A 27,907-nucleotide genomic window follows, 5' to 3' on the forward strand; every position below is an offset into this window, starting at 1 on the left:
GCGCAGAATGGAGGATCACTTAAGTACGAAAGGGTAAAACCGAAATTTGGGGTCAAAACATAAGAAAATGGTAAGCAGTAAATCCTATTTCTTCTTTCTTGGAAATCCTGAAGAGACAATCAGAGCCAAACCAAATCGGGAAGTGGATGCTCCAGCCGTCGACGAGAATCGAGAGAAAGGAGCTTCTTCGCCTGCCGTGGACGAGAAACTGTATTGTAAGATCTCTCTCTCTCTCTTTCTCGTTCTCTTTCTCTTTCTCTTTCTCTCACTCTCGTTCTCTTTCTTTCTTGATGTCTTCTCCCTCTGCCCCCTGAATTTGTTCTTGTTCTACGGTTTAGCAGGTCGAGGGTTTTGGACTCCTCTGTGCACGAAGACGCACAAGATCTGCGAGGTTTCTTCTGTCACTTCAGTGGGGTTTGAACTTTGCTCAGAGGTACGCCCCTTCCCTTCTCTAATCTCGGTTCATCCTTTTCTTGGTGGTATGAGAGAATTATGAGGACTAATGTTATATTTGATATGGCTATGAACATTGATTAAGAAGCTTTGATGTTGCACCTTTCATACATGAGAGGAGATTCTAATCTGATTCTCATTTTAGTGGTTGCTCCTCTTTGTCTAACTGATACATATGCAAAATGCTTGCTTTGAATTGTAAGTTGAAATTAGGTGATTTAAAAGGAGTATTGTTGGATACAGAATTTGCAATGCATGATGGGGAGAATAACGTGAAAGTTTGTTTCACCATGATCTGATTGTTAGCTTACATCAATAGTTTGCTTTCGAGTTGCATTTGGATGCCTTTATATTTAACATATCTTATAACTGAGATTGTGGTTGTCATCCTTACTAGTATTTTTTATATATACTGATGCACTGTATTTTTCTTGTTTTTAATTTGGAAAGATTTTGGCAATGGAGCCATATTGGAATCCTCCTTGGGATAGTCAGTGTAAGCTGTTACACTGGAACCCTTTGTATAAGGAATTATTTAGATTTTTTGAGTTTCTTCAGCTGAGATTGCTGTCCTTGTGCATTGAGATAATAGATTCAATTCAACCACTGTCATCTATTGCTGAACCTGCTCTATCTGAAGCTTTTGTCTATGGGATTGAATTTGGTAGTGATGCAACTTAGATATATTTTTTGCTAGGAATGGTGAAAACTGAATCACAAATGGCTTGATTAATCATTACTTTTGGGTTGTTAATTTGGAACATTGACAATGATTACCAATGTGCTTTGTAATTTGTGTTTGAGATTTTGGTCCTAGAAGTGATGTTCCTTAAAGCTAAGTAATCATATATGGTAGTATGCAAAAATTATGTAGAGCTCTAGCCTTGAGTTGCCTCAACAGATTTCCCATGTTAGTGATTAGTTTTATCTTTGTTACAATGAATGGCTAACATCCAGTACAGTAATAGGACTATAGTCAGCTCCTCTGAGCTTAATTATTGTGATGCAGTCCATAAAATTTTGTTAGAAAATCAACTCAAAAGAAGTTTTAGATAGAGGATTCAGGACTTTTAGGTTATTTCCTTTTTCCCCCTTTTTCTAGCCTCATGATTTTGTTTAATGTAAGAGGTAGCAGACTTGGATATGTGGCTTGCTTCAAATTCTTAGCATGCATAGTGTCCGGCTCTTGTGTAACTCAAATGCTGGAGTCACCCAAGGTTTCCACTTAGTTAATCTATTAGAGTGAGCCAGCATTTTTCTTACTAGAAATTCAGTCCCTCCTCACTCTTTTTATTATTGTCCTATGAACTTTGCAACTCTTTTTATTATTTTGTCATTTGTCATCTTGTTTGTAAGTTTTATCATATTCCCAATTCATCCAGTGCTTTTGGATTTTCAAATATGGAACAGATTTTGGAGTATGAAACTTCTACAGCTCAACTATTTATGTTCCAAACGACTTGGCTTGGTTGCACAAGATTTTCTTTATGATAATAAAATCCCCCGCCTGGGGGTTGAGGGTTTGGTTGTCAACAAAATGTTGTGCTTTTGCATTTTGTTAAATTTGTTGCTCTTTGTTTCTTTTCCCATATGAGAATTGACTCTCCCAATTGGTTTCCTTTTTTATATATAAGAATGACACCCCCTTGGTGATTAGATCACCTCCAAGGTGAAGGACCCTCTTTGGTGGTCCCATTAATACCCCAAAAGATGGGAGGGATCTGCTGGATATATGCCTCTTTGTATGGAATCTCATTTCTGACAAAAGGTGCTCTAAAACAGGGTAGCCACCAGGTCTATTATAGATGATTCTTGCTGTCATTTAATTCCCAGTATGAACAGTACGTAACCACCAATAATTAGGTGATAATCCTACCCAAAACTCAGATTAAATAGATAACAGCAAGCCTGAATAGAAACAGATGAAACAACACTTAAATGAAGGAGGAAAACAGATTATATGATGGAAGAATGTAACTTTTGGCTTCCCACCATCAAACCTGGATCAGAATCACACTGATCCCAAGTATTTCCCACCCTTTAACTGAATCTCACGGTAGCTCCATTGAAGCAAACATCAATTTCTTTCATCATAAAACACGGGGAGCTCATGGATTTTATAACTTATAAGTAAAACTGAATAATACTGAGTTTTCCTATCAGGAAGCTGAAATACAGTTTACAAGCTATTAGGAAACTGAAAAGAAAGTAAAAATGGAACTCTCCATGTGGGGAGAGTCCTAATGTGTCTTAGCTATCTGGGTAATAATGGTTTTCATAACTTAGAATTTATTAAAAAACCATTGACTATCCTTAGATTTTATTTAAAAATCACAACTTTGACACCCATGGTGAAGATGACATTTTATGTAAATATTGGTTTCTAATAGAAACGATTCTGTTAAGTACGAACCATACATGTTTCTGTTTCTTTCAGGTCACAAAATCAATTTTTTTTGGGATTACCATACAACATTTAAGATACAGAATCACTCCAAAAAAAAAGAAATGCAAAAAAATGTGCTAGACCCAAAACCATGTTTAAAAAATAGAATCGTTACAATACATAGCCGAAATTGCCCTCTGTTTCATGACTGCAGTGAACGATCACGGTTCTTCTTCTCCAATTAGAAGTCTGAAGTTGATTCCATAGCTGATTGGAGGAACTAAGAGGGTGAGTGAGCAATTGGGTTCTTGGCAATCCAGATTGTTATCTTCTGCGGGTAGGCTGGTTCGAATCCAATCCATCCTTGCCATAATCCCTAGCTCCTTGATGTTTGTCAGATGGTGGACATAATCAGTCCGTAATAAATTGAACTCCCTACAGTCTTCATTCAGAAAAGTAAGTTGAGCTTCCACGAAACATTAAAAAAAAAAATCTAATCTCTAGTTTCAAAATTTTTCTTTTTCCCCTATCAATTCTTATCAGTTCATACTTGATTGTCTTCCAGGTAAGGATGATGAGTTTCATTCATTTTTATGTTCTGGGAAGTTTTTCCTCAAATGTTTCGTTTTTCTGGTTTCTGGTATCTAATGCAAAGCTAGTCCAATAAATGAATATTCACTGGGTTTCCATTGTGCCATTAAATTATTATACAGATTTGTATTTCAATTTACTTGGCTCATTGAAGCCTGGCTGTGGGTGGGCGACGCACTTGTACTTCCTAGTATCATTGACATATTTTTCTCAGAAATATCTCAAGTCTATTGAGTTCTGGCAAGATGACCTTGCCAAGATCTGGCCCGTCTTCCCGTCTCAACTCTGCACGCTTCATTGCGACCCCAAACCACCCCCGCTGCTGCGACCCCTTCTTCCCTTAAGCAACCAAGCCTCTGCAACCTACAAGTCTCCTTGGCAATCGACTTTCCCTCTACTCTCTGGTGAACATTATTAATCTCTTACCTCTCTCTCTCTCTCTCTCTCTCTCTATATATATATATATATCTGGACTCACTCTCTCTTCTTATTATTTGTAACTACAATTAGGTGATTCATCCTTTAATTTATTTTTGATTTCACAATTAGGTGATCGAAACAATTAGCCTTGACTACTTACTGAATGGTATTGAGGTGGATAATAACAGCCCCTAATTATCTCTCATGGTAAAAAAATGTTTGATTTCATTGTTTTGATGAGTGATGTTCTAGTTTGGGTTGATTAAGGATGTCTTAGAAATTACAATGTACAAGCCCAAAAGAAAACAACCATATCTTCTCTGGGAAAAATAACAGTGGGTTTGGGAGAAACAAGTTCAGTATCATCATATCTCTAGTTATTAGATGTTAATTTTCAAATCTAGATGATTTTTTCTAGTTTGAGTTGGAATGTGTTTAATGCTTTTCTAGGTTTCTAGCTGAAAGTTTTGTTTGATTATTTTGGCATTTGTTGATTGCTTTCCTTGATTTTTTTGCTGCATTTTTCCTTTTTTACCATTGTGATTTTGAGTGAATGGATGAAGATTATGGCATTTGGTAGCATAAATTTCTATCACTCGGTTCTCATAATGGAGATTAGCTTAGCAGTTTTAGAAGATACGATGTCGTTTATCACTTTATCAGAATTTTTTCCGTCACAAGTGAAATTAACCAATTGTGGATGTTTGGATATTTAATTGAAGAAGACAAAAATGAGATTGAAGTTGAACAGGGGAAAAGGGAGAATAATAGAGACTATTGATCCATTCCATTAGGGAGAGGCTAACTTCAATTAAGACTAGTATTCAGCTATTATATTGTGTTTATTTCAGTTGTGTGGCTTCCTTTTGGTAAAATCATACTCTACATGATATACTTATTTATTCTTTTCTTTTCCTTTTTTTATTTTATTTTTTTATTTTTTTATTTTTTAATCATAGTTTTCAAGGTGTCTTCAAACTTTGGTATGCGAGAGATCAATGTAATGGAAGCGGAGTGGGCATTATAGTTGATAAAAAATTGAAGGATGATGTAGTGGATGTCAATAGCGAGATGGGAGAGCATAATGGATCTGAATTTGCGAAGAGGGGAGATAAGGTGGAGTAGGTCTGGTGGTGGATTGTCTTGGTGGTGGACTATCTTAGTGGTGGACGTAACGCACGTGAGTTGTAATTGGTTTGCTTGTGGTGTTGGGCTTTATGCTGGTGCGTTGAACCACTCGCTATTCACTGATACCTTTGGTTTGAATTGTGGGTTGCTTATCTAGTTTTTAATGCGGAATTGTGTGTTGATTACATAGTTTTCAATGCGGAGTTATGTGTTCGAGTTGTTACTTTCATGCTTAGCAGGGTTGTCAAGAATTCGCTATCTTATTCCTCCTTTCATAAAGTAGGTTAAGCGATGGATTGCCTTGGTGGTAGACGTAATGCATATAGGACGCTTTGGCTTGACCAATCTATATGGTACGTCAAGTAGACGGCCGGTACCTTAATATGGTATGTTGTTACTAGCATACGGTTGATTTGTAGTGGTGCGTCAAGTTGATAGTCGACACTTGTTATAATTAGCCATAACCCGTCAATCTTTTTTCATGGATCCTCGCACTTGTCCTTGCTTGAAATCTCCATGTAGCCGACCCCATTAAGTTGGGATAAGGTTTTGGGTGTTGTTGTATATTGCATATAAGTCTCAGATCCCCTTTTCTATAGTATTGCCTTGTTCAATAAGGCATCTCATAGGCGAGGGCTTCGGCGATGCGACAAGGCAACCAGCCATCGCTTTGGTTCGCCTAGGCTCCATGACAGTTATCATTGTAGCCCCATTGAATAGAGTGTTTGTGAATATTGTTTTTGAAAAGATTGTGCATGAGTGGACTCTCCCTTTCTCCTCTTCGCCGCCCCCCCTCCCAATTGATTGGTTCGCTCTCCCTCCCCTTCGGTTCTCTCTCTCTCTCACTAACTCTTTTGAAACTTATTTTTCTTTCTTCTATTATGTCTTCTATCACAGGCTAATATATTCTGCAGGAGCAGTAAAGTATATCAACTAGTAACCTGGTCCGCCTGTTTTTTTTGTTCTTTGCTCTTCTTCTTGTTGCATGGTCTGTTTCCTAAAGTTTCTTCTGTTACTTAATCTGTTACCTGGCTGACTTTTATCTCTATCCTTCCTGACTATCTTGCTCCTTAGTCTTCTATTGTGTCTCTTACTCTGTGACCAAGTTCTTCCATATATGTTGCATCCTGCTGCTGGATCCAATAATCCAGAAATTGTAACATTGCATATTTGCATGGCTGGTAAACTGCACTGCTCAATCTACTACATTGATGTTCATTTCTGACCCTTAGTTTTTCAAATATTAATTTGCACAAAAGACCCTGATATGAATCTGATATCATTTTCTTGTTTCTGTTTTAATTCTGTTTCCTTCTTACTCTTAGTAAGTCCTCACCTGTTCCATATATGTAGGAATAAACTCATTTTAGAGGCCCGCTTTAATAATCTTATTAAGTGGTCCATCCTCATTCTGCCACATCCGGCCCACATGGAAAATGATCAAGCGATTTGAGTTTCTTACTATTAAATGCATGGTACATTTAGCCACACCAAATCAGAGCTAATTCAATCAATCTGGGCCTGTCTAGTAGGCAATCAAAACCTTAATCCCTAATGTCAGATTGGGATTAGCAAGCTGTACTCCGTGTAGCAATTCTTGGTCGATGTTTTTAGCTATTAGAATATGGTGTTTCTTGCCATGCATAAGTATTTGAATGAAGTATGGCTAGATAGACCACTCTTGTGCTTAAATTTTTATGACTAGCTAATCTGGTTTTGGATAACCACAATCTTGGAGTTCTATTTATTTTATTTTATTTTGTGAACCAATCTGAAGTAATTTGATAAACTACCAAGTTCATGCAGTGTGTTCTCATGTCCTTAACCTTTTCTCATCATCGTGTTCAAATTTTTTACGTCATTTCTAGGTATCAGTAGTGTTCTGAGATACCTGCAATTCTGCATGGATCATGAAATATTATCCTACTTTTTTGTTTTCTAATTAATTGAATATCAACACTTGAGGGAGATGATAAAATTGCATTGCATTGGTTGTTGATTATCAGTTCTATCAGTGATTGGTGCAATGGAGGTTGAAGTTTGGGAAACATCTTCTGATGGAACAGCTGATTCAGATATCTACTTACAAGATACAGATGATGAAGAGATTCAGTATAACTCTGGTTCTTTCCCCAAGTTGCAAATTAGGTACAGTGGTTGAGTTGAAAAATAAAAGAGTTTACTCAGCTTTTCCTCCTAGGAAAGTTTATAAAACTTGATGGTGTTATATTATTTTCCACAGGAAAAATAAATCCAAGGCTCGCTGGGATGCGGAGATGGGAATGGCAGAGGTTATAGAAATGAAGGGTAGTATATGGAGAACATTGGGAGTAGTTCGAAGAAGCAAAATCTACTGCTTCATTGAAGAGATCTTGTAGGTATCTGTTAGAGATATCAGTTATGTTAGTCTAAGGGCAGTATTGTAATTTATCTCATTATGTTTTATTTTCCTTTTCCTCCTTAGGGAGGTTTGTGTAATACCTTATAAATATATTAGTAAAGGATATATTGGTGTAGGTGAGGTTCTCTCTCACAATACACTATTCCAACATCCATCGATTCTCTCTCTTCTCCCTCTTCTACTTCTCCATCTTCTTCCTCATCTCATATCTCATTGTTCCTCTCCATGCACATATTTCAACTTGGTATCGGAGCTTCTTATTGTAGGTTGGTTTGAGAGTCGAACTACTTGTCTTCTTCCTTCTTCTCTTCTCTTTGGAACCCTAGGTTACAAAGGGGTTCCAAGAAAAGGGTTTTTCATGTAAGAAGATTGAAGAAACCTTAAGGGAGGCATGCAAGGAGACCATGGAGACACCAATGAGAGTTTTTCTTTGAAGGAAGGGACACTTGCAGGTTGCAAGAACCGAAACCAGGCCTAGGTAAAGTTATTGCCAGCCTTGGATTGTTTTCTCCATTCCTCTTTTATCTGGTCAGCTTTGGAGTTGAAACCAAGCCCATTTGGATCGCCCTAGGGTGTATTTTCAGCCCTAGTGTTCTCGCTACAAGCCTCCTTGAGTTGGGCAGCCACAACTCAAAGTTATCAGTCCAAATAGGGTATCACCTGCCCTGTTTTTTGGTGTTTTAACTCCTAAAAATTATTTGTGATGCTTCCGATTGCTGTTTGCTTGTGAGGTATGATGTTTAGGGGTATTTAGCTCCTATGATCCTACACCTTGAAAGAGGTAAATGTTGTGAATTCCTTTGAAGTGTATGCTTGGATTGATGGCTGGATTTTTTTTTTTTTTTTGTTCAGGGAAGGTAATTTTTTAGGTCGAGTTTGTACTCCCCACCTTGTGTGTGACCCTTTATCTGCAATATGTCTGAAGATAGTGGCCTTGTAGCCCTCTTTGGTGATGTTTCAGCCACTACATTGAGTAGTGTCCCTCCTACTCCTATGTTTTTTGACAACCCCTATATTCAGATTTCTATTGTGAAGTTGGATGCCACCAACTATTTGGATTGAGCTCATTCTGTGAAGCTTTCCTTGCGGAGTAGGGGAAAGCTAGGGTATATTATAGGTTCCATTAAGGCTCCTCAACCGGATGACCCGACATATCTAAAGTCGGAGATTGAAAACTTCACTATTATGACATGGCTGATTTTCTCCATGAAACCTGAAATTAGAAGCAGGTTTATGAGGAAAGAAACTACAAGGATATTTGGGATAGTGTTACTAAGACCTTTGACTGTGTGAGTGATTCGGCTAAGGTTTATCAATTACTTCAGAAGGTTATTGGCATGAAGCAGGGAGATAAAACCATTTCTGAGTATTAGAACACTGTCATTAGTCTCTGAGAGAAGTATGATCACTATAGAGATCGCCAACTATCCAATCCTGAGGATGAAGCTAAGGGTTACCAGACACTTGAAAAGAAGAGGGTTCTTCTGTTGCTTGGTGGGTTGAATCTCGAGTATGAACCGTTCTAGATACAAATATTAGGCCGGTCTTCACTTCCATCCCTTGATGAAGTGTGTAGCTATTTCCAGAGTGAGGAGACTAGGCGGGTGGCCATGGCACATGCTCCTCTTGAGCGGTCCGCTCTTACTACTAGCTTTCAGAAAGATTGGCATGGTGGTGGCTGAGGCTAAGGCCCACCTCGTGGAGAGGATAGACATTGTAATCATTGTGGGAAGTCTAGGCACACCAAAGATAGATGTTGGGCTCTTCATGGTCGACCTCCTCGTGGCGGTTCTAGTGGTGCTCGTGGTGGCCATAGTGGGGGAGCTAGAGCCCATAGTGTTGAGACTGAGCATGCTACTACAAGGTCTGCTCCTAGCCCATAGCCAGAGCACAGTTCCCTTATTAGGGAGGATATTACAGCATTCCGCAAGGTTATATCTCAACTGGGAGGCTCATCATCTTCTTCCCTTACAGTGCCATTGTCCTCAACTTCTGCTTTGCAGGTTTCCTCATCTTTTCATTCCACAGCTCCATCTTGGGTTATTGATTTGGGTGCTACGGATCATATGACTGGTACGTCTCATTATTATGATACATACTGTATTTGTTCTGATAGAGATAAGGTCAGGGTTGCCGATGGCTCCCTTTCCTCCATTTCTGGTAAAGGTAGCATTCCTGTTACTTCTTCCATTTCTCTTTATTCTATTCTTCACGTTCCTGACCTTACCCGTAATCTCTTATCTGTGAGCCATCTGACAAAACCCTTAAACTGTTGTCACTTTTTTTCCTTCTCATTTTCTCTTTCAGGACTTAGTGACGAAGAAGATTATTGGCAGTGGGCGTGAGGAGAAAGGACTTTACCTACTTGAACCTCAATCACCTTTGTTTGCTACAGCTCAGTCCTATGTGTGTGGACGTACTGATAGCAGTTCTGTGGATTCTGTGATACTGTGGCACCAACATTTGGGGCATCCATCTTTTGTTATGAGGAAACAATTACCTCATTTATTTACTTCTTTTCCTAGTTCCCGTGTCTTTTATTGTGAACTGTGTATTTTTGCTAAACATTGTCATTTTTCTTGTCCTTATCATGGTAATAGATCGACTGTTCCTTTTCATATTGTGCACTTTGATGTTTGGGGCCCTTCTGCTACTACTTCTTTACTTGGCTTTCGGTACTTTGTTTCTTTTGTTGATGATTTTTCCCGTGCTACTTGGACTGTTCTGATGAAGCACAAGAGTGATGTGTATGATGCCTTTAAAATTTTTTATCATATGGTATGTACACAATTTGATACAAAAATTAAAATTGTTCGTTCTGACAAAGGGGGGGGGGGAGTATATGTATGGTGGTCTTTTTAGACTTTTTTACTGACCATGGCATTATCCATCAGCTAGCTTGTGTTGACACACCCCAACAAAATGGGGTAGCTGAGAGAAAAAACCGCCATCTGTTGGAGGTCAGTAGGAGTCTTCTCTTTGGCATGCATGTTCCTAAAACCTTTTGGTCTGATGCTTTTCTTACTGTTGCTTTTTTGATCAACCGTATGCCAACACCACTCCTTAGATCCAAAACTCCCCTGGACATCTTGTTTCCTCAGTCTTCTTCTTTCTCTCTTCCACCTAAAGTATTTGGGTGTATCTGTTATGTCCATGTTAATAAGTCTTCTCGGACTAAACTGGACCCCAAGGCACTTAAATGTATCTTTCTTGGCTACTCCTTCACTACCAAGGGATACAAGTGCTATCATCCTTCTTCTAGATGAAGGTTTCTCTCTAAAGATGTCACCTTCCTTGAGTCTGCTCCTTTTTTTGCTTCTCCTCAGCATCCTTTTCAGGGGGAGCATAATGGAGGTGAAAAGGCAACTGATGAGATTTCTTTTCTATCCCCATTGCCTATCTCTCCTTTTATGCTTGACATTGGGAAACATAAAGAGGTGGATATTATTGATGTTGGTGATCATTCAAGAGGTAGTTCAGGTTCAGGTGATGATAAGGAGACCATTGTGTACACAAGGAGGAACAAGAAGACTTGCCAAGAGTCTTCTTTGAATCCAACTCCTGAGATCCACCCTCCTCAGTCAGGTAATATCCTTCCTTCCACATTAGAGTTAGATCTTCCGATTGCTATTAGGAAGGAAAAGAGAGTTTGTACTAATCCTATAGCCCAGTTTGTTTCCTATGATTCTCTATCCTCTGCAGGTGTTGCATTTACTATTGCTCTCTCTTCTGCTTCTATTCCCAAGAATGTTTCTGAAGCTATGTCTAACCCAAAATAGAAGCAAGCTATGACTGAGGAAATGATGGCCCTTGAAAAAAATTGTACCTAGAAGTTGGTTGACCTTCGAAGGAGGAGAACTCCAGTTGGATGCAAGTGGGTCTACACAATCAAGTACCAGTCAGATGGTACTATTGAGAGGTACAAAGCAAGGCTGGTGGCAAAAGGATACAACCAAGTGTATGGGATTGACTATCAGGAGACATTTGCTCCTGTGGCTAAGCATAACACCATAAGGGTCCTTTTATCTCTGACAGCAGATAAGGATTGATCATTGTATCAATTAGATGTGAAGAATGCCTTCCTACATGGTCACTTAGAAGAGGAAGTGTATATGCAAACTCCTGGATTCAAGTTCCCTTCAGTTGTAGGAAATGTGTCTTCTCAAGAAAGCTTTGTATGGTCTTAAACAATCTTTGAAGGCCTGGTTTGAAAGGTTCAGACAGGACATCTTGAAGAATGGCTATTCCCAAAGGGAGGCTGACCACACTCTGTTCATTAAGTGTGGTAATGGCACTATCACAACTTTGATTGTCTATGTTGATGACATTATGGTAACTGGAGATGAAAAAACTGAGATAGTCAATCTGAAGAACTACTTAGCCCAACAGTTTGAGATTAAGGATCTAAGGTCTTTAAAGTATTTTTTGGGGATTTAAGTGTCTAGATCCAAGAAGGGGATACATATATGCCAAAGGAAGTTTATTCTAGACCTCTTGAAAGAAACAGGAATGTTGGGTTGTAAGCCTACAAGTTCTCCTAGTGAGCAGAATCATATGCTGGGGGGAAGATGTGGCCCTTCTCTTGTTGATGAGGGGAAATATCAAAGGCTAGTTGGGAAGCTTATTTATGTCATTGACTTGTCCAGACATTAATTATGCAGTGGGGGTGATAAGTCAGTTTATGCATGCTCCCAAGAGTGGGCACTTGGAGGCGGTTTACCACATCATCCGGTACTTGAAGTCCTCTCTAGGAAAAGGACTACTTTTTGCCAAGCATAACCATATGAGGATAGAAGGCTTCAATGATGCAGATTGGGCTGGCTCAGTTTTTGATAGGAGATCTACATCAGGCTATTGCACATTTGTAGGTGAAACCTAGTTACGTGGCGGAGCAAGAAGCAATATGTGGTGGCTCGGTCTAGTGCAGAGGTAGAATTTAGAGCCATGGCTCATGGAGTGTGAGCTTCTCTGGTTGAGAAGGCTTGTCCAAGAATTGGGTATTGATACTGAGGCACCTATGAGGCTTTATTGTGACAACAAGGCTACCATAAGTATAACCCACAACCCTGTGTAGCTTGACAGGACGAAGCACATAGAGGTGGACAGACACTTTATTAAGGAGAAGATTGACACCGGTTACATATGCATACCTTTTGTGAGGACTGGAAATCAGCTGGCTGATATCTTCACAAAGGGTCTTATTCATCATCAGTTCAGTTCTCTGCTATCTAAGCTGGGAATGCATGATATACTTATTCTTCAGCTTGAGGGGGAGTGTTAGAGATATCAGTTATGTTAGTCTAAGGGCAGTATTATAATTTATTTCATTATGTTTTATTTTCCTTTTCCTCCTTAGGGAGGTATATGTAATTTCTCTCCTTAGGGAGTGATGTAGATAAGTCACTTGGGCTTATTTTATTGCAAATAAGCCTTGGGTTGTGTTATATATGTGTTGAGCCTTTGATCCCATGGGTTTTCTTTGAAATGAGCCACTTTAATGGGCCAAAATATAAGCAAAAGGTAGAAAAACGGGATTTAATTCATTAGTTTAGTTAGTTGGTATTTAATTCAATAGAGGCCCATTAGGCCATTGGTCGGTTGTAAAGTCCTATATGGACTATTATTTAGTCTGTCCTACTCCATGTTGGAGTCATAAAGTCAAGTACTAGTCCTATTTTGAATTCCTAGTTGTAGTAGGAGTGTCTAGTCCTATTGGGAAACTAGCTCCTAGTAGTAGTTTGATTGTTATTCTGCCCTCTATAAATAGAGGAGCCCATGTACTTATAATTTTATATTTAAATGAATGAATTATTGAGTGATTACTCTTTAGCTAAAAAAACTATTATTGAGAGGTGAGATGCCTACCTTTGAGGGGTGTGATACCCAAAACCTGAGGGGTGAGATACCCATTCCTTTATTCTCTTTCATCCTTCTCAACCCTCCATCGATTCTTCTTTTTCTATTTTTATTTTCTGTTTATGTTATTAGAAGTTCAAACCTGTTAAAACATACAAAATCAGAATCAGCCAGCTAAAGAGTTCTTGTTTTTGAAGCCAATCGACCCTCATTGCTGCCCAAGTTTGAGATCTGATTTATAGATCCTTAGTTCTATACTCTAAGAAGATCAATCGATCCTCTCTTGAAGGCTATCTGAAGAAGACAAGTTATTGTTCCTGCAGAATTCTTCACATTCTCTCTCCTAGGTTTGGAAATCAAGAAAGTGCATAACCAGCTGTCAGAAGCCCTTCATATTTGGGGGGTTTTTGTACCCTCCCTAGGGACAATCTACACCCAAAAGTGCAGCTCAATCTGACTCCCACAGACTTGGCCACACCTTTCTCTCTCCAGCGCTATAGAAGGTCTTTCTCTCTCCTATCAGGTTGGGTTTTGGGATGATTTTGCTCCTATATGGGTATTGTATCCTTTGGGGTTTATTTGATGGTATTATTTCTTTGTTTCTTGCTCCTATGTATTGTTTGGGGTTATAGACTGAGGAATTAGTTACTTGTAATCTACTCCTGCATTAAGTGGTATTAGAGCTAGGTTGAAAACTCCAAAAAATCTATCAGTGCCTAACCGAAGATGGTTCCATCAGTTTGTTACTTCGCTGGACAAAAGGATACATTCTACATCCTTGATTGGTTAGATTCTCTGGAGGAATATTTTGACTACTATAACTTGACAGAGACAAACTTTAAGTTGTTTGCTTCCGGTTGATTGGTCATGCTAGAGATTGGTGGAAAGTCCATGAAAAGCGACTCCGAGTTCGAGGACATGAGCCTAGGACTTGGGAAGAGATGAAATACGAGTTAGTGATACAATACCTTCTATATATTTTCAAAGAAGGCTCTTCCCTCCACAAGATGCCCATCAGAATACATCTACTGCTTCCCAATTTAATGACCGGCCACATTATTTTTATGGGGAATTCCTTGAATGGATGTGTGAATTGGATATGTATTTTGATAACTACAACGTAACAGAGACACAAAAACGCCAATATGCATGTTCCCAGATGAGTGATTGTGTTCGAATGCAATGGAGAGTCCGTGAAAGGCAACTTCAAGCTCAAGAATGTAAACCTAGAATGTTGGACGATATGCAATATGAGTTGGCAGGCATGTACCTATCTGAGCATGAACGAAACATGTACTTCTTTCCACCAGATGTCCAAAAGCCACCCACATTTGACAATAGCATGAAGGAATCATCGGCCTCTATTGCGAAGGAGCAACAAGAGAAGACACCTTTGACTAGTGAACTAGAGTCAAAAGTTGAGGCTAGTGTTAAAATTTTTCCAGCCATTCCTATTGTTGAGGAAGAACTAGTCATTGATGTTCCCATCAACGAGACTCATGTGGGAGAAGTCGAAAGCAACAAGGTTGCCATAATGGATAGTGTGGTTGAGACTAGGGAACTTGACACTACAACAACTGTGATGATTGTGAACAGCCAAGAGGAAGATCCTAAGGAGTTCAAGAATGAAGTTGTGTTTGAACCATCAATGGAACTGATTAGGAACCACTAGGTAGATGAACCAAAAGAGCTTTATGTTGCATTGAAGTTAGAAGACATCAAATGTGCATATGTAGATAACCCTATAGATACGTCCGAAGATGTTGAAGTTGAGCATGTGGAGTTTGTCATCCCAATAAAGTATCTTGAAGATCGAACTCCCATTCTATACTACATCTTTATTATCAAAGAGTTACCTGAATTTTTCTACGGTTTGTAGAGGGATGTGCACCATGATATAATCACCCTCACTCTACAAAATTCAAGGATGAATTTTTTCCAAGAGAGGGCGAGTTGATGTAGATAAGTCACTTGAGCTTATTTTATTGCAAATAAGCCTTGGGTTGTGTTATATATGTGTTGGGCCTTTGATCCCATGTGTTTTCTTTGAAATGAACCACTTTACTGGGCCAAAATATGGGTAGAAGGTAGAAAAACGGGATTTAATTCATTAGTTTAGTTAGTTGCTATTTAATTCAATAAAGGCCCATTAGGCCATTGGTCGGTTGTAAAGTCCTATATGAACTATTAGTTAGTCTTGCTCCATGTTGGAGTCATAAAGTCAAGTCCTAGTCCTATTTTGAATTCCTAGTTGTAGTAGGAGTGTCTAGTCCTATTGGAAAACTAGCTCTTAGTAGTATTTTGATTGTTATTCTGCCCTCTATAAATAGAGGAACCTATGTACTTATAATTTTAGATTTGAATAAATGAATTATTGAGTGATTACTCTTTAGATAAAAAAACCGTTATTGAGATGTGAGATGCCTAAACCTTTGAGAGGTGTGATACCCAAAACCTGAGGGGTGAGATACCCATTCCTTTATTTTCTTTCATCCTTCTCAACCCTCCATCGATTCTTCTTTTTCTATTTTTATTTTCTGTTTATTCTTATTAGAAGTTCAGACATGTTAAAGCATATAAAATCAGAATCAACCAGCCAAAAAGTTTTTGTTCTTGAAACCAATTGACCCTCATTGTTGCCCAAGTTTGAGATCTGATTTGCAGATCCTTGGTTCTATACTATAAGAAGATCAATCGATCCTCTCTTAAAGGTTATCTGAAGAAGACAAGTTGCTATTCCTGCAGAATTCTTCACATTCTCTCTCCTAGGTCTGAAAATTAAGAAAGCGCATAACTCCATAACCAGCCGTCAGAAGCCCTTCATATTTGAGGGTTTTTGTATCCTCCCTAGGGATTATCTACACCCACAAGTGCAGCTCAATCAAACTCCCACAGACTTGGCCGCACCTTTCTCTCTCCAGCTCTATAGAAGGTCTTTCTCTCTCCTATCGTGTTGGGTTTTGGGCTGATTTTGTTCCTATATGGGTATTGTATCCTTGAGGGTTTATTTGATGATATTATTTCTTTGTTTCTTGCTCCTATTTGTATTGTTTGGGGTTATAAACTGCGGAGTTAATTACTTGTAATCTACTCCTGCATTAGGGAGGTTTGTGTAATACCTTGTAAATATATTAGTAAAGGATATATTGGTGTAGGTGAGGTTATCTCTTACAATACACTATTTCAACATCCATCGATTCTTTCTCTTCTCCCTCTTCTACTTCTCCATCTTCTTCCTCATCTCACATCTCATTGTTCCTCTCCATTCACATATGTCAACTGTATCATGGTTTCTTTGTTTTTATTTTTTATTTTTTTGATGAAAAAACCTTCGTTCTTTTTACTGTCATCTAGTTATTTTACAAGCCTTTTTTTTCTTGGTTGTTTTCAAATGACAATTCAGATGTTTCTTAATTTTCTCGCATGTGTACCTTTGCATTTTATATTTGTTTGTATTCTCTTTAAATGAATGAATATAGGTTCTGCCATCTACCGAGGATGCAAGCTGAGCAATAAATGCTAGATTTTGGTAGATTCCAGGTCATGCCAATGTGTAATTTAGCCATTCATGAAGCATGCTAATTTGGTGTATGCTGTTCTTTTTCAAGAGTCATTTTCCCCTTGCTTTTGTTTTGCCATAATTAAAAAATATTTCAGGTATGACTTTTAGCAATCTGGAGTTAAATTGCAATATTTGAACATACATTTGTACCAGGGACGAGCAGTTTCAACAAGGTTTAATAATCTTTGATTCTGAAAGGATTCCATGATGTATTGCATTTTATTTTCAAACAAGAAATCTAAAATCATGAATATATTTATTGCTCTGTTATGAATCCATAACCAGGACTTCCCCGTCTGTACTGGCAGAACAGAAGTCTGCAGGTAGCAGGACAATAGTCTGCAGGTAGGATTGGAGGAAGAGAAAAAAAGAAAAGGATACCTCATTTTTGGTGAAGTTCTTTTCTGCAGTGTGGTTGATGTAGATTCTTCACCAAATTAGGCTTGCTTTATTAGGAATAAGTCTAGGGTTGGGTTCCATACATGTTGGGCCTTTGATTCCATGTGTTTTGAGTGTTATAGGCTACTTTTATGGGCCTAAAAAAGGGGCTTTAAGGTAGCATACGGGATTACTAGTTTGTTTCATTTTTCATTAGTTTCCTTTTTCAGTTGGGTTTAATTTAAGTTATATTTGTTTCCTTAGGAGTCAAGTTATTAGTTGAGTCAAGTCATTAGTAGTTAGTTTCCTTTTTCAGCTAGTTTCTAATTTCAGTTTTAGTAAGTATCGTATTAGGAGACTAAATTAAGGTTTCCTTTTGAAGAACCTTCTATTTTGTAATTCTCTCCCCCATCAACATTATAAATAAAGAAGAGGAGGCTCCTAAAGCTAGAATGATTTTGATAAACAAATTAATGGCTGCTGTTATTGTTTTCTCCATGAAGAGTTGTCTTATGTTTGATCAAGGCTGATGGAATTGGTGTTTGATCCAATTGACTCTCTGCAGTGAGAAGCCCGAGAGGTCCACTTTTACTTTATTATCTTTTCTCTTACTGTTTTAAAGCACTCCAAGGTATCAAATTCCATCTTAGTTCATCCCAGGTAAACCACACTACTGATCTACAATACTTTCTATTTTCCAGTTCTGAAACTCTCCTTCTTTTTCCCAAATTCATCTCTGATTCAAGGGCTTTCAACCACCTGATTATCTGCATCTTTTGGTCCAGTGTTAGGCCCCATCTGATGGTGGTTAGATCGCAGTTTGGGCCCCATCAGACCACTGGTTGGTCTGTTACACAAATCACTCACAGTTCTGCCTACTGGATATTTTGACCTAATCTATTCTGTTTTCTGAGATCGATATATACTTCTGGTTGTTTCTGATTTCTATGGACGTTTGTTCACAATTTATGATCTGTTATAACCCTATTCCTGTATCTGATTTAGTCCTTTAATCTGGGTTATATTCTGACCTCATAAATTCCAATTTCTGGATTCGAAACTCTGATTTACAGATCTGTTTTCTTCCTTAGTTCTGATCTGTTTCTTTTGCTATTCTACTGTGGTTATTCTTGGTTGTTCTTCTGATTAAAAAATCCTGCAGTTGAAGGCTTGGTAGTCTATCTATCCTAGTCTACATTAGTGGTGATACCTCGTTTTCCACATACATCAGCTATAACCAAGGATTAAAGTATCGGTATCGGTCACCGTATCGGTCGACCAAAATTAAGATACGTATCGGAGGGTATCGTATCGTATCGGAGATACGCTAAGATACGCTAAAGATACGCACATAAATGGATATGAAACACCTTTTTAAACACTTTTGCATAAAAAATTTGTTAAAAAAAACTATTGATAACATGTATTATGCATAAACACTAAATTGAGGGTATCGCACTAAGAATTCAAAGTTTGTAGTTGTCCCATAAATGTAAAATCCTTGTTCCCAACCTTGATTTCCACTTTAGTTAAAGAGAAATATGACTGGCAGCAACTTTGGAACAAAAACCCCTCAAAAATTCGTGTTTTCTGAAAAAAATACTCATCTTGGCCACTATATGACCGTAGCGTACTGTATCGGTACATACCGATACTCACCGATACGTATTGATCGATACATATCAATACTCATCGATACGTACTGATACTCATCGATACGTACCGATCGATACATACAAATACTCACCGATACGTACTGATACATACCGAAACATATATTTCACATTGATTTTATATTTTTCATAGAGTATCCGTACGTATCGATAGTGTATTGGTGCATATCGATATGTATCATAGGATATATATCGATACGAAAGGATTTTAAAAATTTCATGTATCGTATCGGTGTGTATCGTATCGGTCGGCTAAATTTAAGATACGTATCAGAGGGTATCGTATCGGTATCGGAGATACTTTAAACCATGGCTATAACATTCGGTACCACCTGGTCATCCTTTGTTTGCGGTGTGTTGTTAAGATTCTCTGTAGATCACTTATTGTCAGGGGGTGGAACTTACAAAAAATAACTGTTGTATGTGATGATAGGAAGGAGATGGTCCTCCTCTCCCGAGGTTTCAAATGTTGGGGTACCTGTCCCATCACCTGTTGCTCGCTGCCACAGAGTAGTGACTTAAAATGTGAATAATACGTTTTTTATTCATGCAGATTGCTTGGGGCATTTGAGGTGAATCATGCCTAAATGTGAATACTTGATGGATTCATTCAGAGGTGAAGCAATTAATAATGCAGCTGCTTAAGAATTGTTTGAAACGATGCCTTTGGTGTAGTTGGGTAGTATGGTGGTCTTGGAACATGAGAATTTTTGGGCGTGAAGTCATGAAGATTCAAATCAAATGACCAGTACCTGATTCTGTAATGGATTTATTACGAAAGTGGGAACTCATTTTAGTTTTGTGCAGAAGACAATGCCCTTTGCTGTATTTTAGGTAGCATGATGGACTTGGAGCTTTAGAAGTTTTGTAAGGGTGAAGTCAGTTGATTTCCGGTACATAGTGGCAACTACTTAATAATGTTATATGGATTTATTACAGATGTGGGAAGCAATTAATATTGTGGAGTCACTTGAGATATGTTTAGAGGCCTGTACCTTTGCTGTATTTTGGGCAGTATGATGGGCAACGGAACTTTTTTTTTTTTTTTTTGACAGAAGGTATTCTGTGTACTTTTTTGGGAAAACTAAAGTGGAGGGATTAAGAAAAAATGATCTTCAGATGTGGTGTTTAATGTAAGGATAATGCTCCCCAAAGCTCCAATAAAACAAAGCACAAAGAGGGGACAAATCTGAAAATCAGATTCAAATCAAAGTCTCAAACCAGGGCAGAATTAGGATTCCTATGGTTGGATGTAGGGAGCTCTGATGGAGCTCAAATTCAAGTCGAGTGTAGGGCTGATGATGCTTAAGAAAACCTCCAAACAGTGGCTCAAGATCCCTTCAGGTTGGGAAGATATGTGGCTGGACAGAATTAGGGCAAACCTAGGTCAAATCTGGAGATTTTGGATAACTCACAGATTAAACCAAGGAATCAGCTCCAGACCTGATCGAGTTCCTCCCTTGGTATCCCGAACAAACCCCTAAAAGGGCTCCGGAAAGTGGCTTCTAGGTTGAGAGTCCTTGGGGAAGTTGATTAGGATCCAAAACCTTAATTCTGACAGAGGTCAATTGACTGATTTGGGCTTATTTTGATCTCAGATGGTTGCTGGTCTTCAAGATGATCTTCAAACACTATAACAAATCAGAATGAGAGGAAAACAAAAGGCGAAAGAATCGAACGGAGGGTTGGGGGGGGGGGAGAAGTGGTTGGGTTGTATATCTCGCCCCTCTTTTTTAGGCATCTCACTCTTTCAAAATTATAGGTATCTCACTCTCTCAAATAGCAGCTCTCTCAGCCAAGAGTTATCGCTCAATTTTCATCTATTCAACTTGTGTCTCAAAGTTACAGCTATGCGCCTATGCCCCTTTTATAGAGGTTTATGACTCCAATGTTAAATAGGAAACCTACTTGACTTAGGACAACACATAATAGAAATCCTACTTAGCTTAGGACTGAAACTACAAACTAATTAATGACTTTGTCCAACCAAAACGACTTAAAAACATAGTCGTACTCTAACTAAGACTTTCCAAATATATACCTAAGACTCCAACATGGAGTAGGACTAGATAAAGCAATTAAGACAAATCCTTGTTGTAGTAGTACTCGAAATTAAAACAAATCCTACTCTACTTGGCCAATTCGGTGGCTTCTGGACTCCTTGATGTAGATAAGTCACTTAATGAGCTTATTTTATTGTAAATAAGCCTTGGGTTGACTTATGTATGTGTTGGGCCTTTGATCCTATGGGTTTTTGCTGTAATGGGCCACTTTAATGGGCCTAAAATATGGGTAGAAAGTAGGAAAACGGGATTTAATTCATTAGTTTAGTTAGAGTCTTGTTTTGAGTCCATTTCCTTTGTTATTTCAGTTTCCTAGTCAGTTTAGGTTTCCCAATTAGTTAAAGACTGGGTTAGGCTTTTCCTTTTTAGGGTTTGAGTCAGTTTTGTGTCTTTTATATAAGTTTGTAAGTGGCTATAATATTATGAATGAATATATTATTAAAGAAAATAAAGATGGCCTATGCTGTTGTGCTATGGGATGCAGTTGGGTGAGACGCCTTAGGTGAGATGCCTAAATTAGAGGGTGAGATGCAGATTCACTAGTTTTTCTTCCCTCTTCTTAACCCCCATCGAATTCTTTCTTTTCTTTATTCTCTTTTTTTTTTTTTATTCATTCTTTTTGTCCCTGAATTTGGTTTATATTGAATTTAGTAAAGATCATACCTGAGATTGGATCACTTGTGACCTAGTTCTACATTATTTGGTATCAGAACTGTGGCTGAAGACAACTCCAACCATATTTCACTGGATGATGTGTGGAAATCCCTTCAAACCTTGACTACAAGGATGGATGGTCTTAACCAACAGTTGGCAAAAATGAGAGAGTCTACTGCTGCTCACTCCAATACTCAGGCTACTGCTGCCCCATCTAATGCTCAACCACGTTATTTTCGTGGAGAATTCCTTGAATGTGTGTATGAATTAGATGTGTACTTTGACAACTACAACTTGACAGAGAGATGCAACGACTTCAATACGTTTGCTCCCAAATGAGTGATCGTGTTTGAATAAAATGGAGAGTCAGTGAAAGCAACTTCAAGCTTAATGGCATAAGAGTAGAACTTGGGACGAGATGCAGTATGAGTTGGCAGGCATGCACTTATCTAAACGTGAACAAAGCATGTACTTCCTTCCACCAGAGTTCCCTCTAATTACACCCCAAAAGCCACCCATAATTGACAAGAGCATGAAGGAATCATCGGCCTCTATTGTAAAAGGGCAATATGAGAGGACACCTCTAACCAGTGAACCAGAGTCAAAATTTGAGGTTAGTGTTGAAGAAATTCCAGCAATTACTATTGTTAAGGAGGAGCTAGTCATTGATGTTCCCATCAGTGAGACTTATGTGGAAGAATTCGAAAGCAACAAGGTTGCCATAATGGACAATGAGGTTGAGACTAAGGAACATGACACTAGAAAAACTATGATGATTGTGAACAGCCAAAAGGAAGATCCTAAGGAGTTTGAAATTGAAATTGTGGAGGCCAAGAACATAGTGGTAGAAGATGTACTAGAAGACGACACTATGGATACATCCAATGATGTTGAGGTTGTGCATGTGGAGTTCATCTTCTCATTAAAGTATCTTGAAGATTGAGCTCCTCACATTCTAGACTACATCTTTATTATCAAAGAGCTACCTGAATTTTCCTACGGCTTGAAGAGGGACGTGCACCATGATATATCACCCTCACACTACAAAATTTGAGGACGAATTTTTTCTAAGAGGAGGAGAATTGATGTAGATAAGTCACTTAATGGGCTTATTTTATTGCAAATAAGCCTTGGGTTGGGTTATGTATGTGTTGGGCCTTTGATCCTATGGGTTTTTGCTGTAATGGGCCACTTTAATAGGCCTAAAATATGGGTAGAAAGTAGGAAAACGGGATTTAATTTATTAGTTTAGTTAGAGTCTAGTTTTGAGTCCATTTCCTTTGTTATTTTAATTTCCTAGTTGGTTTAGGTTTCCTAATTAGTTAAGGATTGGGTTAGGCCTTTTCTTTTTAGGGTTTGAGTCAGTTTTAAGTCTTCTATATAAGTTTGTAAGTGGCTACAATATCATGAACGAATTTATTGTTGAAGAAAAAAAGATGGCTTATACTGTCATGCGATGCAGTTGGGTGAGACACCTTAGGTGAGATGGCTAAACCAAAGGGTGAGATGCTTATTCACTAGTTCTTCCCTCTTCTTAACCCCCATCAAATTCTTTCTTTTCTTTATTCTCTTATTTTTTTTTATTCATTCTTTCTGTCCCTGAATTTGGCTTATATTGAATTTAGTAAAGATTTTGCCTGGGATTGGATCACTTGTGACCTAGTTCTACATTATTTGGTATCAAAGCTATGGTTGAAGAAAAATCCAAACAAATTTCACTGGAGGATGTGTGGAAATCCCTTTAAACCTTGACTGCAAGGATAGATGGTCTTGACCAACAGCTGGCAGAACTGAGAGAGTCTACTGTTGCTCGCTTCAATACTCAGGCTACTGTTGCCCCATCTAATGCTCAGTCACGTTATTTTCGTGGGGAATTCCTTGAATGGGTGTGTGAATTAGATGTGTACTTTAACAACTCGACAGAGATGAAACGACTTCAATACGTTTGCTCCCAAATGAGTGATCGTGTTCGAATACAATGGAGAGTCCGTGAAAGGTAACTTCAAACTCAAGGGCATGAGTCTAGAACTTGGGACGAGATGCAGTATGAGTTGGCAGGCATGCACTTATCTAAACGTGAACAAAGCATGTACTTCTTTCTACCAGAGTTCTCTCCAATTACACCCCAAAAGCCACCCACAATTGACAAGAGCATGAAGGAATCATCGGCCTCTATTGTAAAGGAGCAACATGAGAGGACACCTCCAACCAGTGAACCAGAGTCAGAATTTGAGGTTAGTGTTGAAGAAATTTCAGCAATTACTATTGTCAAGGAGGAGCTAGTCATTGATGTTCCAATCAGTGAGACTTATGTGGAAGAATTCAAAAGCAACAAGGTTGCCACAATGGACAGTGAGGTTGAGACTAAGGAACTTGATACTACAAAAATTGTGATGACTGTGAACAACCAAGAGGAAGATCCTAAGGAGCTTGAGATTGAAATTATGGAGGCCAAGAACACAGTGGTAGAAGATATACTAGAAGACGACCCTATGGATATATCCGATGATATTGAGGTTGTGCATGTGGAGTTCGTCATCCCATTATAGTATATTGAAGATTGAGCTTCTCACATTCTAGATTACATCCTTATTATCAAAGATCTACCTGAATTTTTTTACGGCTTGAAGAGGGATGTGCACCATGATATAATCACCCTCACACTACAAAATTCGAGGACGAATTTTTTCTAAGAGGGGGAGAATTGATGTAGATAAGTCACTTAATGGGCTTATTTTATTGCAAATAAGCTTTGTTATGTATGTGTTGGGCCTTTGATCCTATGGGTTTTTGTTGTAATGGGCCACTTTAATGGGCCTCAAATATGGGTAGAAAGTAGGAAAACGGGATTTAATTCATTAGTTTCGTTAAGAGTCTTATTTTGAGTCAATTTCCTTTGTTATTTCAATTTCCTAGTTGGTTTAGGTTTCTTAATTAGTTAAGGATTGGGTTAGGCCTTTTCTTTTTCGGGTTTGAGTCAGCTTTAAGTCTTTTATATAAGTTTGTAAGTGGCTACAATATTATGAATGAATTTATTATTGAAGAAAAAAAGATGGCTTATGCTGTCATGCTGTGGGATGCAGTTGGGTGAGACGCCCTAGGTGAGATGCCTAAACCAGAGGGTGAGATGCTCATTCACTAGTTCTTCCCTCTTCTTAACCCCCATCGAATTCTTTCTTTTCTTTATTCTCTTTTTTTTTTTTTTATTCATTCTTTCTGTCCCTGAATTTGGCTTATATTGAATTTAGTAAAGATCCTGCCTGGGATTGGATCACTTGTGACCTAGTTCTACATTTTTTGTTATCAGAGCTATGGTTGAAGAAAAATCCAAACAAATTTCACTGGAGGATGTGTGGAAATCCCTTCAAACCTTGACTGCAAGGATGGATGGTCTTGATCAACAGCTGGCAGAACTGAGAGTCTACTGCTGCTCGCTCTAATACTCAGGCTACTGTTGCCCCATCTAATACTTAGCCACGTTATTTTCGTGGGGAATTCCTTGAATGGATGTATGAATTAGATGTGTACTTTGACAACTACAACTTGACAGAGATGTTATTAAGGCGGTGAGGCGACCGAGGCGTTTGAGGGTCTTTTGGAGTGCTTTGGCGATAGGGCTAACATAAGGCGTCGCCTTATCAGATAAAGCATTCTAGTGTTTTTTTTTAATATAACCATTTTATTTGGCACAAATAACATACTTAAAAATTATTTAATTATACTTATAAGCTAAATAAGATTAGAGATTCATATCAATGCAAGATTCATACCATTACAATAATAGCAATTTCAATCAATAGACAATAATAGATTATTATAGCAATAGCAATCTCATTCAATATATAGAAGAATTCAAACATTTTCACTTATCATGCAATTGGAAGAAAGAATAAATAATATAGAAGTATCAACGTGGAAGCAAAACTGCAAAGCAGAGTGGATATTAGTTCCTAATCAACTAGAAGAGCCATTGGATTTGGCTTGTCCAAGTGCTTGCTTTTGATACGAGGAGTACATAGTCATGTAATCACAAAACTACAACTTATATCAACAAATGTATAATTTACTTAAATCATAGACTTGCAACAGAAGCAACAGCGGCAATAGCAGCCAAAGCCACTAGCCACCACTAGTAGAAGCCAGCCTAGCCATGGTAACCAAAAAAATGTTGTCAGAGCCAGAATCGATTGAGATAATTGCCGCTGCCAAGCGTTTTATTTTCAACCCTAAGCCAAGGCGTGTGAGATACTATGAGGGTTCCTTTCAATTATTATTTCCTTTTATGTGATTCGGTGTGATGCAGTGTACAAGTCTTTTGTACGCAAGCCAATAGAAAACTTAGAAATGGAATATAAAATAAAATAATTTAAAAATAAATAAAACACTGCATTTCCAATAAGGCGACAAACCTTAACCCCCATAAAACGCATTAGTGCTTAGGCGCTACTAAGGTGACGCCTTAATAACTATGTGCAACGACTTCAATACATTTGCTCCCAAATGAGTAATCGTGTTCGAATACAATGGAGAGTCCGTGAAAGACAACTTCAAGCTCAAGGGTGTGAGCCTAGAACTTGGGACGAGATGCAGTATGAGTTGGCAGGCATGCACTTATCTAAGCGTGAACGAAGCATATACTTGCTTCCACTAGCGTTTCAGCAATTGCAAAGGAGCAACATGAGAGGACACCTCCAACCAGCGAACCAGAGTCAGAATTTGAGGTTAGTGTTGAAGAAATTCCAGTAATTACTATTGTCAAGGAGGAGCTAGTCATTGATGTTCCCATCAGTGAGACTCATGTGGAAGAATTCGAAAGCAACAAGGTTGCCATAATGGACAATGAGGTTGAAACTGAGGAACTTGACACTACAAAAAACACTACAAAAACGGTGATGACTGTGAACAGCCAACAGGAAGATCCTAAGGAGCTTGAGATTGAAATTGTGGAGGCCAAGGGCACAGTGGTAGAAGATGTACTAGAAGACGACCCTATGGATACATCCGATGATATTAAGGTCGTGCATGTGGAGTTCGTCATCCCATTAAAGTATCTTGAAGATCGAGCTTCTCACATTCTAGACTACATCCTTATTATGAAAGAGCTACTTGAATTTTTCTACAGCTTGAAGAGGGACGTGCACCATGATATAATCACCCTCACACTATGAAATTTGAGGACCAATTTTTTCTAAGAGGGAGAATTGATGTAGATAAGTCACTTAATGGGTTTCTTTTATTGCAAATAAGCCTTGAGTTGGGTTATATATGTGTTGGGTCTTTGATCGTATAGGTTTTTGCTTTAATGGGCCACTTTAATGGGCATAAAATATGGGTAGAAAGTAGAAAAACGGGATTTAATTCATTAGTTTAGTTAGAGTCTTGTTTTGAGTCCATTTCATTTGTTATTTCAGTTTCCTAGTCAGTTTAGGTTCTTAATTAGTTAAGGATTGGGTTAGGCCTTTCCTTTTTAGGGTTTGAGTCAATTTTGAGTCTTCTATATAAGTTTATAAGTGGCTACAATATTATGAACGAATTTATTATTGAAGAAAAAAAGATGGCTTATGCTGTTGTGCTGTGGGATGCAGTTGGGTGAGATGTCCTAGGTGAGATGCCCAAACTAGAGGGTGAGATGCCCATTCACTAGTTCTTCTTCTCTCTTCTTAACCCCCATTGAATTCTTTCTTTCTCTTTTTTTATTCATTCTTTCTATCCCTGAATTTCGTTTATATTGAATTTAATAACGATCCTGCCTGGGATTAGATCACTTGTGACCTAGTTCTACATTATTTGGTATTAGAGCTATGGTTGAAGAAAACTCTAAACAAATTTCACTGGAGGATGTGTGGAAATCCCTTCAAACCTTGACTGCAAGGATGGAAGGTCTTGACCAACAGCTAGCAGAACTGAGAGAGTCTACTCTTGCTCACTCCAATACTCAGGCTACTGTTGCCCCATCTAATGCTCAGCCACATTATTTTCGAGGGGAATTCCTTGAATGGATGTATGAATTAGATGTGTACTTTGACAACTACAACTTGACAGAGACGCAATGATTTAAATACGTTTGCTCCCAAATGAGTGATCTTGTTCGAATACAATGGAGAGCCCGTGAAAGGCAACTTCACGCTCAAGGGCTTAAGCCTAGGACTTGGGACGAGATGCAGTATGAGTTGGCAGGCATGCACTTATCTAAATGTGAACGAAGCATGAACTTCCTTCCACCAGAGTTCCCTCCAATTACACCCCAAAAGCCACCCACAATTGACAAGAGCATGAAGCAATCATCGACCTCAATTGAAAAGGAGCAACATAGGATTACACCTCCAACCAGTGAACTAGAGT

General features: G+C 38.4%; 1 protein-coding gene across 7 annotated transcripts in view; it reads left to right on the top strand.

Moving 5' to 3' along the window:
• The first annotated feature begins 31 nt into the window (after window positions 1-31).
• The window catches only part of LOC122060525, a 34,370-nt gene continuing 6,494 nt past the window's right edge, over window positions 32-27,907 (top strand). Inside the window, exons 1-5 of one of the 7 annotated variants that reach the window (XM_042623637.1) lie at window positions 32-215; window positions 339-433; window positions 904-949; window positions 6,985-7,126; window positions 7,221-7,352. In XM_042623637.1, the coding sequence (XP_042479571.1) occupies window positions 68-215; window positions 339-433; window positions 904-949; window positions 6,985-7,126; window positions 7,221-7,352 (563 nt within the window). In that variant the 5' untranslated portion in view covers window positions 32-67. The other 6 variants (XM_042623638.1, XM_042623641.1, XM_042623642.1 and 3 more) reach the window with 6 other exon arrangements.

Source organism: Macadamia integrifolia, chromosome 14, assembly GCF_013358625.1.
Source record: "Macadamia integrifolia cultivar HAES 741 chromosome 14, SCU_Mint_v3, whole genome shotgun sequence".
NCBI classification, from domain to species: Eukaryota; Viridiplantae; Streptophyta; class Magnoliopsida; order Proteales; family Proteaceae; genus Macadamia; species Macadamia integrifolia.